At 42.9% G+C, this 20,365-nt stretch overlaps 1 protein-coding gene across 1 annotated transcript; it reads right to left on the minus strand.

Moving 5' to 3' along the window:
* Positions 1–6: 6 nt before the first annotated feature.
* On the minus strand, positions 7–14,485 carry s1pr2 (sphingosine-1-phosphate receptor 2). The gene is made up of 2 exons (XM_035654867.1): positions 13,616–14,485; positions 7–1,288 (listed from the first exon to the last, which is right to left on the minus strand). The coding sequence occupies exon 2, from the start codon at positions 1,163–1,165 to the stop codon at positions 50–52; it is 1,116 nt and encodes a 371-aa protein (XP_035510760.1). The 5' UTR covers positions 1,166–1,288; positions 13,616–14,485; the 3' UTR covers positions 7–49.
* Between the last annotated feature and the right edge of the window lie 5,880 nt (positions 14,486–20,365).

Here is a 20,365-nt window from a genome sequence, read left to right on the forward strand (position 1 = left end):
CACGCACACACACACACACAGACAAGCACTGTGATGTGTGTGCACCATATCAGACACATGTGGTACAATCTTGCATGATTGGTGTGGTCTGGTGTTCGTGTTTGTTGGTGCAGTGTTCCAGAGAGCTGGAGCTCTTTAGAGGGACCAGACAACGGTCAGAGGGCCGCCCACTTTGCAGCACCCCCCAGCAGCACAACACACGCAGAAACTCTTTTCTCATGTCCTTGCTGCGCAGCGTGTAGATCACTGGGTTAAGCGCTGAGTTCAGAGTGGCAAAGCCAAAAAAGATGTCTGCTTTGGAGAGGATAGGGCAAAATTGTATCCTGCAAGATGAATCTAGGAGGAGGATGGTAAAAGCAGGCAGCCAGCACATGATGAAGACACCCAGCACTATAGTCACAGTTTTCAAAAGGGCATAGGCCGGCGAGTTGGTCGCTTCCTGGTGGCTGGAGCGTACAATCAAATAGATCTTCACATATAGGATGCCAATAGAGAGGAGTATGAGGCTGAAAATGGTGACAACAAAGAGGATGTATTTCTTTGAGTAGAGTGGCAGAACTGCTGAGCATTCAGGGAGATTGTTGATGCAGTTCCAGCCGATAATGGGAAGTCCTCCGAGCAGGATGGAGGTGACCCAACAAGCTCCTATCAAAAGAAACATCCGGCATGTTTTGTTGGAGCCATACACCTTCACCTTGGTGATAGCAATATAGCGTTCTATAGCTATCGCCAGCAAGCTGAAGACTGAAGCTGCCAGAGCAATAAACGCCGTACCCTCCCGAATGAACCACTGCACAGGCATCAGCTCAAAGGTCCTTGACCCTGATAGAAAAATGTTGGCTATGTAGGCCGAGCCTGCCAGCAGGTCAGAGAATGCCAGGTTGCCGATGAAGAAAAACATTGCAGAGTGGAACTTCTTGTTGCGAAAGACAGCAATTAGGACCAGCAGATTCTCCAGGATGATGATGGTGCAGAGGACCACGATGACAATGTTGAGGGTGGTGAGCTGTTTTTTATTCTCAATACGTTTGTCCACCTCCTGAGTGCTCATGTTCTTAGCAAATGCATAATAGGAGTGGATCAGACTCTTATTGTAGTACTGGGAATACTTGCTCTTCATGGTGACAGGGTGGCAGAGCACAGCGGCTTTACGGCAAAGATTCATTCACACAGTGGAGTTGGAGTGTCTAAGCAAATAATCGTTGCCTTTAAGGACAGGAAGAGGGCCCAGGATGGGAGGGAGACTGCCTGTCCCACAGTCACATCTGAAGAGTTCTATGTGGGTCACCTGCAGACACAGAAAGGAAGAGAAGGCCTGGGTTACTTATTGCAATGAAATAAACTGTGATAAAAGAAAACACATTTTTAACAAAGATGACACAATGCACTGGTCAAACTCAAAACAAATTAACCAGGCAACAACCTATTTCTCAGTCTGTGCAGTGGAAACATGTTTTAATGTGTTTGAATTGACTCGAAGAAGTCATTACAATGACCCAAAGTCAAAGAGTGGAGGAACAGCAGTAGACCACAATTTCAACACCCCTTATTATCCATGTCCTTGAGATGATCTTGCAGATAGACAGATTCATAATGAAGAGTTGACATTTTAAGGCCAACAAATCGCATAAATGAATGGCCATATACAGAGTGAACGCACCGCATTCACTGTGTCCATTTGTTACATCGCAAACTGAACACCCACGCAGACAGGTTGCAGCATTTTCGCGGTACAAAAGGAATGGAAATAAATAATTCCGTTGCTGGCAAGGGAGTTGTACATTATTATAAAAGATCTTTGTTTTTTATGGTGAACCTGTGTAGACAGATCATCTCCAGGTAGAAGGATAAATAGTCTATGAGGCAGAGTGCTGGTGCTCAGACAAAGGGCTGCGCTCACAGTCTGAAGGGGACATTCCACTAACCCCGTCCGAGCACTCGGCTGTCAACACACGGCATTGTTGTGGGGATCGAACCATTCCATTCCAGTGAGCTACCTCTTGAAACTTCAGATTAGCTTGTGGATCAGCCAGACTTCTTCATCCTAACCTGCCCCCTCCAACCAGTTCACAAATGTCAACAGCAAATCAAATAGATACTCGAGAAGGAAAGGATGGGAGCTTCCCTGAGTGTGTGAAAAACAGCTTTGTAAGACTTGACATTTGCATATGACATATTGTAATTTTGTGTTCAAAGTGTTCAGTACACCAAAGATTTTCCACTTTGTGTGCGTTATACTGAGGCCATGTCAGAATAATTACTTTACATACATAATGACATTGTGTCATAAGGTGCTTTCCAAGCATTTTGTTAGATTTTTTTTCAAGGAGAAACCTATAAACAAAACAAAACAAAATGGACTGCAGCTACAGGCCTGAAAACAAAGGAAAGTTGGAGGCTCTGGAAATCTAATTAGAGGTGGAGCTGGTGTCTTAAACCTGTCAAAAGTAACAGGATCCCTCTGCAGCCCAGCTCCAGAGGTAATTGAACACTGATGCAACTAGCCTGAATGGCTGCAGCAGCTCTTAACTGGAAACCTTTAGTGGAAACTGGGACTGTACCTCTTCTCTGTTCTGGTGCACTTCGACTCAAAACCCGAGGGACTGAAAGATTGAGAGGGAGCGAGACAAAGCCAGACAGAGAGCATGCATGTGGAACGGCATCTGGACACAAAGGCAGGAATCTGAGACATCACTGTGACGTCCACACACACAAATTGATCCATATGACTCGTTGCACTGCACTGAATTTCACTCTGCACGATCTTCACACACACAGCTAATTGTGACAGACATAGAATTGTATAGAATTCCCCTGCATGTATGCAGCTTCGACGCACAGCTGCTATTGGTTGCCAGTAATAACCAGCACACTGCTTCCTCAAGCAGGAACAAAGAACAATAGTCTCCTTCAGTGTGGAGAGCCTTGCCCTTCAGCCTTAATAATGGGACAGCGCACTTCCATTTGGCTGCTGCAACTATATCATCACAGAAATGTATTTAAAGTTGAGCACTCTACGATCAGAACCGCTGTATCAGGACAGCTTGTCTCCCCACCATCCTTTTTTGTTCCATTAATAGACACAAATAGGAGGCTTGAGGCTGAGCACATGTGCCAGCTGCACCAGCGTAATTACATTAGGTTACATTATTTCAGCCTATAATGACTTTATTATTGGAAAAGTCAGCCGACATAGACTAGTTGTGTGTGTCTACAGTGTCCAGTCTGCTAAGAGAAAAAAAAACACGCTGGTTTGCTTTGCTCTATCTTTTGTCTCAGCTCTGCCAGGTTTTCCCTGGACAGTTCTGTCATGTATTGTGTAGACAGCTCGAGGTCCTCCTGTCACCTGCAGTCCTTGGCGTTTGTCACTAAGGGATTTCACTGTGTGTGGGAAACCTGACGGACTGGTTTCCCTGCAACACTGTCTCGTCGCAGCCCTGCCCTGCCCCTCTACCTGCCGGGTGCCATTCAGACGCTTCCACTGTGATTGGACGACAGGAGTGCAGACTTCCTGCTACGTAACCCCTCCCAGCTGAACCATCATCAAAGTTGTGCCCTTTGTTCGACCCAGACATCACTGTCACAGTTTCACAGTAGACATAACACATTGTCAAAAATGTTGTTCCACCATGTTGACCAATGACTCCATTCCTATCTAACACAATGGGATAACAACAGCAGCATAAACCCCAAAAGACTATACTGTACAGTATATTTACAGAATAGTTTAAGTATTCAAAAAATAGATAACATTACTAGTTAAGTGTTTATAGAATACTAACTGTATACTTAGTATTCTAAGAACTGATCAACATTCAAAGTTCAAAAGTGTACAAAAATAATCATATTATAATAATCACACAACCAGAGGCAGGGGAATTCTATTACACCACTCCTCAAAAGTATATTTAAATATATTTATTGTGCATCTGATGTCGTGTAGTATTTCCGGTATAAACGTCCAATCTATTCACCTGTATTCACCTTTGCAATGAATGCACATTCTACGGACTCCATAGAAGAGGACCCAATCGCTCTGTAGATAGAAACATCACCATCATGTAGATAGAAACATCACCATCACCTACAACATCATTATATATATAATGATGTTGTAGGCGATGGTGTTAAGAGATTACAGAAGGACAAATAGCATACTATCCTATCTAGAAATAATCAGATAAAGGTAGCAGGGTATAAATTAGTGTCAAAGACACAAAGGAAGTCAAAGAGACAGACACCTGTGAAATGAAACAGGATATCCTATCAGAAAGCTTCTGTAAGCATCACCAAAGCTACCTGTTTCTCATGATTTGATGAGTGATGCAGAGATGCTTTTGTGGTCTTGTCAAATAGCACCGTTACCATGGTTTATTTTGAATTTTCTCAGCTATGCCTACTTCTCACAACCACACATACAACATTACAACCATGGAACCACAGTTGCAAATTGGTGCATAAACAGCCTAGATTTTAACATCCAAAGATGATTCAAATGGGAGCGATGGTTGCTGCTGAAAGCTGATTCTTGTTGTCTCCTAATCCTAACAGGAGACAGAGTTCCCCTCTCCATCATGGGACTGACGGCTCCACAAAAGCCTCAGGTGTTTTTCACAGAAGCACCTGATAAGCCCCAATTAGCAGAGCGTCTGCTCACCAAAAACCAGGGCAACACCACACCATTATAGCCACCTGCTACCTATTACATTTTACTAAAACCCTGCATTTCTGTGTACACACACTTTCATTCACATGTACAATCTCCCACAAACATTTTGGCTTAGATAAGAGCAGTGTCTAACCTTGTATTTGAGTAGTTTACATTTGCAGCTTATCTTGTTTGCATTGCAATGTGTTTACTGTTTGTTTAAAAGAATCACTCAGCAGGTTTCACTGTCGAGCAGTTTGCGGTCTGTAACATCCTGTAACACATCTTTCTCCATCAGCTTTTCGCACTCCCTGCTCACAGTCCGCTGTAGTGGCAACATAGTACCAATATAGCCTCTGTTTTCACAGCATGGTCAAGTGTATCTCTCCATAATCTGTCCTCAAAAACCAGTGGCATGAGGCTGTAACAGAAATGTCTTCTTTGTAAGGACTGTAATATGAAAAAGTTAATTATGTACATTTTCCATTTGAGGGATATTTAATGACTTCCTGTACAACTGTACACCAGGCTTTTCTTCTGGAATAAATTAAGAACAGCCACAAGGTAATCCATCATGGATACACAGAAAGCATATGCTGCTGTGATTTGTTCTTTCCTGTTTGTCTTTTAAGGTGATATCAGTCTATAGCTTACCTCTAAGAGTGCTTTACTGTAACTGTAAATGGCATCAGTCAACACTACATCTTTCTTCTCCCCTCTAATCTCCTAAGTGACCTATAGACCAAAGAACAGCCTGGGTGCTGCAACCATGATGACCAGCACTCACATGAGAAAGTAATACTGTTTAGCATTTCTGGGAAATAGCAACTTCGTGTGTTACACACTGGAAAGCTGGAGATAGCCGACTAAACAGCAGAAATAATGTTTCAAGGTAAAACCTCTGAGCAAAAGGTGTGAATGTGATCTTATAGAGTGGAGGAGAGCTGTGGCCCCTAGAAGGAAAATTCCATGTGCAAAGCACAGCAATGTAGTCAGAATATTTCCCTTCAAGTGTTGACATGTCAGACACGCAGGAAAAATACAACTAACTATTACCACCGCAAAGTTTCACCACTGCTACCACAGGCAGTTTTAATTCTAAGGAAATGACAAAACTGAAAGATGCATGCTTAAAGAACACCCACAGTTCCCTCCACTTTTCTGTTTCTTAAACTTTATCAGTGATGACATACTATACTTCCTTGTCTTTACACTTCAGCAGCTCAGTGCTCCTCTAAGCCGTCACAAGCCACTGCACACATGGGCCCGTTAAGGCAGGCCTTTTTGCATTGAGCAACTCCATGCAGTCACGCTGTGCAAGGACAGAAAACACAGTGATGGACCGTATCTGCTGGCAGGTGGCTGCAGTGTCTCTTGCCGCTCTATCCATCACTGAGCCTGAGGGCTGTATGTGTGAAATCTTTTCACATCACCACAGTAACACTATTGATTGTTCACAGTCAATTTCCAGGAAAAAGCATTAATGTTTTCAGTATCACTGTAACTGGGATGAAGAGGGTTCACATTGCTGCTGTTACATGACTGACCTGCATCCTGGTCCTTCAAATGACATTGGTCAAGGCACAGACTAAACAGTCACACACATTGACCCTTATTTAGCAGTGTCTCCTCTATAAGGTCAAAATAATCCCAGAACAGTCATAACTGCCTGAGTTTATCTTAAGCTGTCACTGTTATCTCTGTTAGAAGCCACGCTTACTGATAAAACTGACGCTCAAAACAGTGACTATAAAGACGCACAGCTGACAAAGAAAACATGGATAGCTGTTTGAGGTCAAACTAAGCCCCTAAGCATCAGCAATCTCAACTTCCTACTGTGGTAGGTTTTCTTCAGCAGTCAACAGACAATATTAAAACTACAAAGCATGCAGTCACTTTTATCTATATGATATTTACAGTTAACTGATATTTCCTAAACACTGCAAATTAAAGTAGTAAAATCTTGAGACAGAAAGGCTGAAACATTCTGACAGTAACTTTTCACATCGTAGTCTTGTACTCTAAGGACAGTGTGTCCTTAGAGTGTGGGCTGACGACGGAGGAGTGAAAGACAAGCCGGAGGAGTGAAAGACAAGCAAATAAGTCGACAGGATTTCTTGTTTTGAAACATGACACAGCTCATAAAATCACCAGACAAACGAAAACTAGGGGTTTTAAGGGGAAGTAAGCGAGTAAACCAGAAAGAAGAGAGCCTGTGTGAGTGTCAGGCTGTAACTTGCACAGTGGAGAGGCAGAACAGACTGAGAGATATGAGATGGTGGCCTGCAATATCTCACAGTTTCTTGGAGAGGAACTCAACTGGGGGAACAACAACAATCTCAACCCCCCAAAAAAACTGGCAGAGAGGTTTATAACTTGCCAAACCATGTTGCAGATCACTTATCACATCCTTTTTTTTGACAAAAAGGAATACAGAAGTATTTATTGGACGTTTGCATCAGTGTCTGCATACCCGCATTAGATGAGAGGGAAAGAACAAAATAGTTCCTTTTTTCTGACAGATAAAATGGTTCCCTCTTGGTCTTCCACTGTGTGTTCGAGGTTTAATTTTAGCTCCAAGAAAAAAACCTTCCTCTCTCATTGACCGTTATTATGCTAACACAATCATGCTTCATTAAAGCGGCATATAAGCTGATAGATATTAGGGGAGTGGTTGTCCCCAATACATGGGGTTTCATCATATAATTAGGCATTGCCCTTTCACTCGTCAAACAGTTTGACAGTTTGGGTACAGCCTCTTCTGAGGGGTCCAGGCTGTCAACACAGTTCAGTCAGGAACAAAAAGCATATTTTTCTGTGTGTGTGTGTTTCATAGTGACTTGAGTGTCTTGTTTTCTGTTCCTCTCCGCAACTTTGCAATGCTTTATCTATAGCAGCTGTTTATGTGCCCTGGCTCTTAGAGTGGCAGTGAGAGGAGCTGGAGACAAAGAGCTGCGTAAAGAAGGGCATCATACAGCCTCAGGAGCCATAACCCGCATGACCGGCAGACATCCTCCCCCCTAGTCTGCCCCATCAGGGGGTGGGGGATCTCCAAGGGTGGCGCCTGAGAGGCAATTACTGTAATACCTTTGGACCATTCTTGTCAACTTAAGTCACTAGCTTCCATATTATTCATGTTTTTATATCGCTCTATTTAGCATATTTCCCTTTCATGCTGCTCCCTGATTTGCAGAGCCTCATCCTCCTCACTCTAACACCCCCCCCTCCTCCCATATATTTTAAACTTCACCACAAAGATCAAAAGACAAGGCCACAAAGAGGTGATTAAATGCACATCAAGAAGGATTTATTTAGCACACATCTGGGACAGACATGTTCTTATGGTCCCCTATTAAAGACTTCATTACAGCGCATACTATGCAATCAGCTCTCGATTCAGGAAGCTCTGAAGCGCTGCATAAAAACATTTCCCAGAACTGTGTATGCATCTTAAATCTTCCTGTCAGTGCAAAAATGTATGTTATGTAGCTTTACTGAATAATTTTAAAAATTAATCCTTGAAGACACATTTATGTTTTTCCAAAGCATGCATGTGCAAACTGTTCTGAGATGTGTGAGAACTACTATGAGAAAGTAAAATAACGATTCATAGAATATACTGTACCTTTCCATGGAACAGCGCTAAACCACAGAACAATGCTGCTCAGCTTTGGATTGATTGTGTTATATAGGTAAACAAGTGTTAACCACATGCTGTCTTTAATATATGCGCACACTGGCTGCTGTGTGGAGTTAGATCAGGTCTGGCTGGTCTGCATCAGAAACCTTAAGTGTGAATGCTTGATTCAAGTTTCAGCCACTCTGACCCTCTCACACTTTCCCATGTACTTGTTTCAACAATAAGATCTCCCCTAATGAATGGCTTTGAACCCTCTTTTAGGTCTCTTTTGTCCTGGCTCCTTGCTCCCATTCTACTCTTTTGCTAGACCTTGAACTCCACCCCTTCTCATGTTCTGTTCCTTCGTTGGGAAAGTGTGATGTTGCCATGAGAGACCATGTGATTATTTGCTGTATGGCGTGCTAGTGAACAGGACACGTAACAACATATGCAATTGTGTATTTCGGTAGCGTGAATGGTTGCTGTGACTGTGACACTCAGGTTTGTTCCCCTGATGTTGCAGTAATTTTCAGTGCACTTAACATCATTACAGCCAGTCATAGGACAGCATGTCAAAATCAAAGACACAGCAGAGGAGAGAAGGGAAGGTGCTGGCGACAAAGCAAAGCACTGTACAATGGAAAATGATACCATCTAACACATGGGGTACAAAGCCACCCTGATTGCTTCTGCCTAGTGCCCACTGATAAGATGATGAATTGATGGAGGCCCTCCATCTCTCCTCGTGGTCCAGCATTGGAAAACAACTCCAGACTCCTCTGGCAAACACAGATCCATTAAACACGGCTCTGTTGTTGGAGAAAAACATGGTTGCCTGGAGAGGGAACATTGTTGTGTCCACACATTCCACAGTTGTTCCTCTGTATTTTATACAATTTAATAATTTCTTGCTTTGAAGAGAACATTTATTTCTTGAAAAACTCAGTCTTTCTGGCATGAGAACATCATATCTTAAACTGTAAAAGAAATATTTGTGTAGGGCCAGTACAGTTACAACCTGCATTTAAAGACCAGTGAATGTGCGCATGGAATGAGACCCAAGGGTATTTAATATTATAGATTTTTGGAGGGATACTATGTCTGTTTTACTTCCTGGCAACCTTACACAAGTAAAAAAAAATTAAAGAAAAGGCACCACTTTAAACAACTTGGTTTTTTATGTAACTTTACCGAGCCTTATGCAAGGTTTGGGCAGAGTGCCTTGCCAAAGGATATTTTGTAAAAAATAACAGGTCAGAAAGTGTGGTGTTGCTTTTCAGAGGGTACGAGACAACAGCTACTTGACTTTGACTTAGACGAGGCTCATCTGAAATGGACATGTTTGAGCAGTTGTCATATTAGTTTGACGTAAACAGAACCCACTTCCACACAATCTGTCTATTGCAATGGAGCAGTCTGGCCTCTGTCATGACCCAGCTTGTGTTTGGCTGGAGGTTAATTCCATCATGTCTTTAAGCCTGGAAAGACTGAAACAGAGGCTTTGACAGGATAAACAATCTTAATAGCTTTTTTTTTTTAACAAAACAGACCATCACAGTTGGCAATTTTGCCTCATTTTGAAAGTCAGTCATTAGAAAATCTGAAAGAGCTTATTAGGAAGAGAAACTAAGTTAACTTTCAGATCCAAACAAAAGGAATGGCTTCAACAGGCTTTCACTGGCTGCATGGGGCAATTCAAAATCCAAGAAAACTGTCTCCAGCTTACTTTTGGATCTGGGGAGGTGGGGTGTTGAAGTAATCCTGTGGAGTTTTCCAGCTGCACAAACAAAGCTGACCGGGTAACAAAGGCTTCCAAGAAAGAAGAAGAAAGATGAGGAGGAGGTCTCCAAAACCACAGCATCTTCATGTGTACCTGCTCCAAGATCGCTCTAGAGTGAGTGCTGAGAATGACCAGAAATCTGTAAACCACGACATGACCACACTGATTAAGCCTGCCGCTAGAAAAGACAGTGTGAGGTTGTTCCCATCCAGTACATAAATCATCACAATGCATAACCTAAAGAGAGGTTGCAAAGTGCTACAGATCCCATCCAAAGCCACAGCAGTAACCAGAAACCTTGTATTCAATCTACTTGTCATTGAATCTGAAAGATTTGTAATGTTCCTCTCCGTGGAGCAATACTGCACAATGAAAAATGCCTGTCAGAGCTCTAAAAACCATTTGCAGCATTATTTCCAACTGGCAGCGTTTTTGGAACAAGGGCTGATACAAGTTTGAAATGTGACAGAAGAAGAACAGCCTTATCCCCACCCCAGAAAGCGTCAGGAAATCCTGGCATGCTGCTACAAGCATCAGCGCCTGGTCATGGGGGGTCTTATAGTTTGTCCAAGTCCCTCAAGTGGAAAAGGAATGTAAGAAGATACTTTAAAGCTAATGGGTTCTTTCACTGGTTAAAACACCTTCCTAAAATAGTCAAAGAGACACTTTTTTTCTCCACCAAACATTAGCTTATGTAAATGTTTATATAATACTCCGAACAGCACTGACAGCATCTTCTTGTGACTCAGAAAGGTTGTTTTGTGCACATGCATTTCTCTACCTGCCAGCAAAAAGCAAATGCAAACTATTTTCACTTACGTTTACAAAATGGGTAAAAAGAAGAGGACGCCATATTTATTTCTCTGATCTCAGACACTCCCAGCTCTTGGCTGTGAATCATAAAGCTACATGCTGTCAGCTGTGTGTTGTGACTTGCGCTTCAGCAGCTTGCGAACAGAAGGCGTTTATTTTGCTCCAGCTGCCACACCCAAGGAAAGTGTTTTTCAGGCAATGGTGGGAGTACCAGCTAGAACTCTGAGCCTGCAGAACCCAGCTGACTGTCTGCAGAACACTAATAATATCACAGAGAAAGACGACAAAACAAAGGCAAAGTATAAACGCATGCATTGTCTCCTATGATCTGGCTCCTATTCTTTTTTGAAAGTTATGTAAGGACCTCTGACTGGTTTCATTTAACCAGGTAAAAGCCAGGGTGCCTCTGGCGGGTTGCTCCTCTGATCTTTCAGTGTCCGATCTGGCTGAATAAAGTGGTGAGTATAGACAACAAAAGAGAAGTCAGTCTCCCAAAGGAAAAGCCTTCTTGCTGTTTCCTATAAGCAGACCGCTCTCAGGCCTGAACTGAAACCCGAGCATCCTTCAGAGATCGACACCACCCACCCACCGCCCATCCCCGCCTTCAACCCCCTAGTGACCTGCTCCATTAAAAAAAAGTCCCGCAAATCCAGTTCCCACTGCTGAATTACCATTAATTTATTTACCCAGCCATGCACTTATACATCTATTTATTTATTCAGCTCATTTATTCGTCTTCATTTCTCACGGTATCTCTGGCAGTCCCCATTGAGAAGGGTCCGATTACAGCAGTCATCTTTAGAGGAAAACCGGGCCACTGAGCACAGTGAGCTGGGTCAGCAACATACAGACCCTGAACTTATGATGTCATGGGCTGCTGGACTGAGACAGTCTGCCTGTGCTCTAACATAAAAGATTTTAAAGTCCCTCTATGGTAAGACTAATACCATGTGTGCTCTATGTCTGTGAAAGGCTGAGTGTGCCTGGAGCTGCTGAGTGTCTGGCCAATAATTTGGCGCTGTTCGCAGCACCCTGGGGTTACTCTCACCCAGGCCAAGGATGGTGAAGTGTGTGAAGAAGACTGGCAGCAGTCAGACCTGGTGGGGTGACAGGTGTTGTTCTGGTGCAATGAGCCATGTGGTCACATGGGCCAAACGCAGACGGCCGGCCGGCTGTATCATGCCCTGTCTTCAGCCGGTCCAAGGCATGCTGGGAGAAGCACCTGAGTCCATGAGCGGGCCGTGTACGCCCCAAACAAGCCAGGCTGCTCTTGCACAACACCAGCATCAATGGAGCTGCTGACAGGGCCTTCGGCACTTGATAGTCCTTTTAAAATGCTGCTGAGCGTGCTTCCTCTTCACCCCCTACTCTTGATGTTATCACAGTAAGATGTATGCTAGTCTTAACTCAGCAGGCTTTTTGTGTGAATTTGAGAGTTTGGTTTCTCACCCTGAAACCTCTGCTGTGGCTTGACATAATGCCACTATGAGGCTTTGCAGTTGCCGGGAGTCTTGCTAATGAGCAACACACCATGCAGACTGAACCAGACCAACCACAGGAGAGAGGATGATGGATGGGGGCCTTTATCTATGCAATAAACATTTGTTCCTCCACCTTATCATCATATCTCACTGTGATTTGAGGAGTCTCCCACAACAGGATGCCTCACGACTGGACTGCTGACACCTATGTATCCCTCTCTGCAGGATTAACTCTTTAGGACACAAGGAAACAACATGCTGTTTGGCCAGTATATAGTTTGATAAGGAAATTACTATAATAAACTACTAGGCCTGCAAAAGATGGTACAGACCTGCAAATGTCCAAAACGACTGTAAATTCTATTCCAATATACAATTACAATCCACTTTCCTATAATATGTTAGTGTGTATTCAAATGTATAGTATATTTTGCTAAATTCCATGTCTAACAACAATATGCAGTAGTCTTTTAAGACCTTGCTTGTTAAGGCTCTATGCTGCCTTCCTCTGGGGAGCACATCTCCTGCCCCATGAGATTAACTCCGGTACATGGGGATAATAGGGGCTTTTGTCTTATTAATACATCCTTTCAATACAATGCCTTCTTTAGAGTGACGGATGAACAAGCCTCAACAACATCGGAGGGGGCAGAGCACAGGGGAGGGGGGCGCAGCAGGCTGTGCAACGGCTCCACGGACCTGTGTGTGTGCGGAGGCCCCTGTGAGGACGCGCTTGGGGTGCACGCAGCTCATCTCAGCCACCAACAACAGCTATGCAGACAAAGTATGATGCAGAAAACCCCCCACCCCTTCCTGCATGATCGACAACTGTAGCCCTGTGTGTTAATATGTAACACACAATGTTATTCATTAAAACATGCACACTGTGTTTAACAAACGCAGCTGTCACACGGAGTCCACGCATTCATTGTTCCTACTTGTGGCACATGAAAGTGCATTAGTGGCGTGCTGCTCAATGTGGGCCATCCTACTGTGTGTCATAGGTGTTTGTGAATCAGCGGCACATTTCGACATTTTGAGACTTTCAGGTCATTATTATAGTGTTTGTTGGCAACCAGTTTGTGTGTTTGAGTGTTTTTAAAAAAATAAAGAACTGAACAAGAAATGAACTCCTTTGAACGCTGAAAAGCATTTTACAGTAATGGCAGAGACACAAATCAAGTCAAATCCTTTTGTTAAGATTGCTGCAGCACATGCAGACTGTCACTCCAACACTACGGCTAACACTACGCTGAGAAGGTGCCCCTACTTACCCCATGAGAGATATAGTGGAGAGCAGCGAGAAGACGCTCCGACAACTATTTGTCCGCAAATGTGCTCACATGTGGCCACCAGTCCCCACAAATGCCGCGTCAAGCTCAGCTGCCTTTCCCTCAGCTCTGGGGTCGAGAGGCGACGATGACAATCAAAACTTTGGTGGAGGACTAGTGTCTTGTCTAGCCAGTAGTAAATCCATTCCGCCGGTCTGTGCGCCGCCGAGGAAACCGGACAAAGATCACCAGAAAGCGCGACGACTCCAAAAACTGAGGAGCGATTTTAAAAAAACCTCAACAGAATAGACTTTTTTTTCTTCTTAAAACAGAGATCGCACTTTCTCTTTTGTCGCTCTAATCCAACAGTCCGTCTGATTGTCCTCCTGCTCTCTGGGAACAACAGCTCCACGGGGCTGTTCAGCGTCAGGGCGGCGCGCACACAATACGCGGCCACACACTTACTCACTCTCACACACACACACAAACGCACACCCACACGCGAGAGACAGAGTGTATGGAAACGTCATATACCCATAACGAGTCGCGAGCCTCAGCATCGAAATAGCCATAGAAACGGCAATTAATATGGAAAATACTTTTAAAGCCTATTTCTGGACCTTTTCCCCACTCTGGAGCACACAAATGAAGTCCAGATGTTCCACCTCTTCACTTCCTCTCTCTTTGCAGATCCCAGCATGAACCAGTGAGTCCACGCTCAACTCATCCTGGCTCAGTTTCCCTTGAGAGCAGTGGTCAGCTGCAAATGCACATCTAAAGGTTTATGACGGAGGTATAAAAAAAAGAGTGTTAAAGGAGCAAAAGAAAATAGATCTGCTCTCACAAGCTATTTTGAATGTTGTTTGTGATGAGTCATTGTTTTAGTTTTTTCAATTCTCCCTCAGGTCTGGGTATAGCTGTAATAAGAAGGGTGAGGTGAAGGTAAGTCCGGGCTTGTTAGTCATTAGGGCTGTGCCTACACATACAGCAGGGGCAAGTGCTAGCATCATTGAAACTGCCTCTTTCTAACCCCAGATGAGGTAATAATGTCTTTACAGTCATTATGCTCAAAGTCAAAGTCATCCCAAGTGGCTATGATGTCATGTGTCTGTGATAAGAAAGAGGAGCTCCGTAATGTTGTAGTGTTTACTAGTTGTCTTACAAAACATCTAGGAGCTCCAAGGCTTCTGTGCTAAATACATTTAGATTTGCTTCTGGAATTGTCAGTGAACATTGAAAGAAAAGGTGCAAATGAAACCAGAAAATGAAAAAGAGTGTTTAGACAAAACAAAACTGTTGTGGGTGAGGATTCAGTTTAACTTCTTTCTATACATGACCACAGTCCAGGAAGCAGGTGGTACTTCTCCAGACGTACACATATAGTACTAAGTGAATGACATCAGATTACAGTACACCAGGAAAGCACCTCACTGCTCATCAGTCTACCTGTAGAAATGAAACATCCCCAGTTGAAATTCATCAGTTCCTGCATTGATATTGCGTGCGTCTGGTCTCTACCAAACAGTTTCAACAACTTTGACTCATGTCATGTCTGCTGATGGTTTACTGGGGGAGAAAAGATTGAGATTGTGCAACCGCTTTTACCGCACTTATCCCTGCCGCCCCCGCAGCAGCAGCTAGTATGTGGAAAGAAAAAAGAGAAGAACAGCTTGTGAAAAAATCATCATCTTTGCAATACTTCTGTTGGGATTGCCAAAATCTTTCAACCCCGCAATCTCAGTATGTGGAGACAACTTTAATGGCTTTACCGCGCATCTTCAAAGCTTCTGTTGTTAACTTTCTGTATTCTCCACTGAAGTGCTGGCAGGTTGAATGTGCAGTATGTAATGGATGTGTAGTAGACAGGCTTTATGGACTGACTTCTCACTGTCAGTGAGTTTATGATGGGATCCTTTCAGGGGCCACACCACTCAAGCTGCCCACTGCTGTGGCTCTCACTAAGCTTTTAGGGGAGGGGTCAAGAGCCCTGACCTCACTTCCTGTTGGGGGTCCTCACAAGCATTCCATTGTCTGTGAGAATGTGCACAGGCTCAGGGGACTCTGCACATCTGGCAGCTGTTATTAGCAGCCTCCTGTACCAGCCCCCCCCCACCCCCTGAGGAAGATTATTACATGTGTTGGTGGATGTGCACCTCAAAATAAACTCTCTGGGATAGTATTGTTTCATGAGCCACTGCTGTGTCGCCACAACTTGAATGGAAAGCCGGGCTTTATTATCGCATTTAGTGATTTGCATTTTTATCTTCCAGCCAGTCTTTTTTACAATGACATCTTAGAAGTCAGTTTCTACAGTAATATGGAACAGTGTTCAATTATTAGACGTTTTTGGAAATATGCTCATTTGCTTTCTTGCTGAGTGTTAGATGAGATGATAGATACTGCTCTCATCTGTCAGCCAGCAGCTGCCAACTTAGCCCAAAGACTGAAAATAAGGGGGGGAAGCTAGCTTGGCTTTGTGAAAAACTAACAAGATCCGCCTGCCAGGACCTCTAATGCTTGCTAATTAACACATTACATCTGCTTTGTTTATTCCGCACAACAAGTGTTAAAATAAATTTGCCATTTTTCAAGGGGTTATGTTCCGAACTTTTTCTTGGCTGAGTCTAGTAACTTCCTGGAGTCTTCATTGCCTGGCAACTGCCCCCGACCAAGAAATAGTCCCCATGTACTGTAAAACCATGAATTATTGTTTTTACACTTAATTTTTTTGCAGATATTTAAAAGAAAGACATAACTTTTTAATTAACAAGCTTTAGAGGTTCTTGTATGCAGATTGTTTTTAGCGCTGGTCAGAGAAAACTGTTTCCAACCTTTGTTCTAAGCTTGCGGCTACTGGCACCAGCGTCATATTCCTTCAAACACGACAGTGGCATCAATCTTCTCATCTTACTCTCAGAAACAAAGCAAAGAAGCACATTTTCGGAAATATTGAACCTTTACACCACACAGACCAAAAAACGGCCTCATTTACTAGAAGCATTCAGACAGACTATGTTGACCTATGTGTGAACTTGCCAGAAGTGGGACAGTAAGGTTTTAAGTCACATACTGAGATAAGTGCCGTGACAGAAAGTAGGTAATGCATCAGACCGACAACGATAAGACATGGCATTATTTGTGTTACTCATCCCTGTAGGCGTTTTTTCAAAGTACTTAAAACCCAAAAAAGGCAAAGTGGCTAAATATTCTTCATTCCTACTTTTAGACACAGGAGTACACTGGGGATGTCATTAACAGTAAACTCTTGTGTTCTCAGGATCTGTGTCGTGAGATGGGGACTTTCCATCCATTTTTTTATCCACATTTCTATGGTACTGTATGTAAAGTTGAACCATCAATGCCATTGTGCAAACATAATAAAAGAACAACCACTATGGGCCCCAACATGCCATTGTGTGCCTACTGTTTTCATGTAATGAGTCATTGGTGTGTTTCTTATGTACACCCATCCATCCCTACAAAAATTTGAAGATAACAGCAACTGTTTTTGATTTCAACAGAAAATGCAAATAGAAAGCGAATGTTAAGGGAAAGATCCCCCATCACTTCCTCATCCAATTGAAAAAAAACAGCTCCCAGACATGAAAAAGTCTCTGTGGAAATGTTCCTCTTTTTCACAGCAACGCTTACTAAGATGTGTATTTTTAGTACTGTAAACGTTCGTTAAACCATGTGCATCAGAGTTGTTCAAGTCAGTTAGAACTAATGTGATCCAGCTCAAGATTAATATAATTTACTAAAGTGTAACTAAAAACTGAAACTAGGTGGGGGGAAAAACACATTTTACTTAACTAAAGTAAAAATAAACTCTAACTGAAATGATATTGTGTACCTACAACACTAACTAAAATAAAATAAAAATATACAGGTAATATGTTCAGTTTTGGTCAACACAGCAAGCATGAGGAGGGATTGGGGCATGTTTATTCAGTACAGGATGTCTACGTGACTGTGAGTCAATCACCTTCACAAAGCGCTGTGTTTGTATAACTATTCTGAACTTTTAAATCTTTCCCCTAACAAATCCCCCCCCATATTAACATATAATAAAAACTAATACTGAAACTGATAAAAATGAAACAAATAATTTTTAAACAATAAAAACTAAACTGAAATGAGTAAACTCAAACTGAAACTAAATACAATTTTAAAAAAAAGATCTAAATAAAATAAAAATAAAAACTAATAAAACAAACCTACAATAACTGATGTGGATGAGATGTTTCTCACAGGACTGGCACATCAAAGCAGAAGGAAACGAGCACGGTTTGCATCTGAGCTGTTGTCATCACTATTCTGTGCAACATGACAAGATGTGTGCTGCTGACAGTTTTAATTTGCACCTTAAATTTAACCAAGTAACTTTTGCAGCAGGTATAATGGCTTTGCATGCTCTCCTGTGCACATACATCAGCACTTTAAAATACATCTTTTGTTCATAAGCAAGACCTGCTATGAAAATTACTGTGCTAAAATCATTAATTTGTACAGTATAGGGCAAAGTGCATACATTTAATTGACACAGACAGCGCTTATGGCAGTAGAGGTTTGGTTTCCCCTCTCAACACCGAGCGGCCCAAGTGCTGCCTGGAGTCAGGGTGGCTTATCTCACTCTGTGCATTGCAAACAGTGGGCTTAAGTGCTGGCTGTGCCACATGTCTCTGCTGTTCACAGGTTTAAAAGAAATCCGTCCACCCTGCATTCACTCCTGTGAGATCTGCAGTGTTATCTTACCGCTTATCTCTTGAGCATCTAGCAGCTTGTTTTGTTCTTTTTACATTTGATCTGTTCATTGCACAGGGATATAGTCTGAATCACTGTCTGCATTCAGGTTACTTTATACACTCACAAACAAAAGAAATATAGTGTGTCAGTGATAGTAGCCCACATATTTGTGATTATTTGATCCTTTAAAAAATATTTAACTTCCATTGTTTGGGTCTTTCTGACAGTAACTAACTAAACTCTAACATTTATTTATATTTTTCCTCACAGAATTTTACTCAATGACTCTCTAGTGCTTTTACTGTTTTTTAGCGCTCCACCCCTCTTCTGAGGCGTTTCTCACAGGAGTATAGTGTTACCTTATTTTTACAGTCAGGCCTGAAAAGATTGTTCCCATGGTCCACTTCTGGACCGGTCTGTGTACTGGTTACCATGCTTGAGTATTAGTATTGGGTGTCTGTTGTGTTCACTGTCCTCTGGTCGACTAGAGTGTTAGTGGATAGTAAAGTGAGGGGCCCCCACATGGTTGGGGGGTGCGGGGGATCATGACTTTTGTGGCTTCCTGCAGATTAAGGCAGTATTTATAGAGCCTTGCTGAAGTACCCTTGGCAAAACATATCCAAATCCACACATTCATTATTAGAGTCCTGTCCATTAACATTATAACTTGAGAGCGCCTGTTTTTTATGCTGTAGTAGGAGCAGCAGCAGCAGTAGGAGAAGTGATGCAACTCCTGTCAGCTCTGTGGTCAAACAGTAATTTTACAGTTGGAGAGGTGTCTTTCCTGAGGTACAGAAACAGCATGAAGCCCTCAGTTTAGCATTTAGCAGAACCACAGATAGGACCCCTGTCATTTTTAGAGTCATCACAAAGGGCACAGCTAAAAATCTGCTGTTTTGACCTGAAACCATATGGCAGCCATCAGTGGCTCCTCTAGCACTGGTAAAGAAATCCAACCCTGACATTTCTTGCTAATTTACTGACCAGAAAGTAAGTTCAAAAGGTTAGTCATAGGTACATGTATGCACGTGCATCTGTGTGTTACTATTCGTGCAAGACCGGGATGTGGTAAATTAAGCAAATGATCAAGAATCAGTCATGTTTCTAAGTTTGTGTGCTTCACACTGACAGAGAACGTGCTGTTCTGTCACATCTGTGATTGCTATCATCTGCTTTCATTCTTTGATCTCTGAGCTGTAAGGTTCAGGTTGTGCTTTTAGAGGTAAGAGAGAAACTTGGTGCACAGATGTTGCGCGGCAATCACTCAGCACAACAGAAACAACCAGACCCGTCCTTCTTTGTCTGCTCATGATTTTATGGGGAAATGGGAAAGAAGGAGCCGATAGAGCGATATGGCAAAGGAGCTGAAAAAGGAAATGGAAAGGGGATGGATGTGTTTAAGCGTCTAAGCAAAGGAGGGAAGGAAATGAAGTTTGGTTGGTTGAAGTTGGTCAATAGAGGGTAAAATAAGCTTTCAGTAACCAGGTCAAGCATACACCTATTGGAATCTTGCCTGGAGAAGCTTGCATGTTGTAGGGCTGAAACAGGGAGGCCAGACTCAGTGAGTTGATATTGTAAATTTTTGCTTGAGGCAGTGTGCTCAGTATTTGTTTGTAAAAGTGTGTTTACAAAAGAGTGTTTGTGCTAACACATGCGTCAAAAGGTGCACATTTCTCTCCTCGAGCAGAACTTATTGTCTGTTTACTGGCACTTGACTGCCGGGGTCAATGTTGGGGGTCATCAGATAAGAAGGATCAGGGCCAGGCCATTACTTTAATCCAGCGGTTTGTACCAGCCCTTCCCATGACCTGTACTCCTCTCTATGCCCTCCATTGAAAGTCATCGTTCACAGAACCAAGTTATGGCGTAAGGTGGTAAAGTGTATACAAAAAAAGACAAAGAGTGTGAGGAGAGATGGCAGAAGGGCAGTGGGGGTTTAAATCTCACACTCTCCTGATACAGCCTGAAGCACTTCTGTCTTAAAAGCTCTTTCTCACACACACACAC

This window comes from Morone saxatilis, unplaced genomic scaffold, assembly GCF_004916995.1.
Source record: "Morone saxatilis isolate NCDOM2014 unplaced genomic scaffold, NCSU_SB_2.0 Contig14, whole genome shotgun sequence".
In the NCBI taxonomy this organism is placed as follows: Eukaryota; Metazoa; Chordata; class Actinopteri; family Moronidae; genus Morone; species Morone saxatilis.

Coding starts and splice junctions, on each gene's coding strand:
- s1pr2 (XM_035654867.1), bottom strand. CDS start 1,165: ATGAATCTTTGCCGTAAAGCCGCTGTGCTCTGCCACCCTGTCACCATG.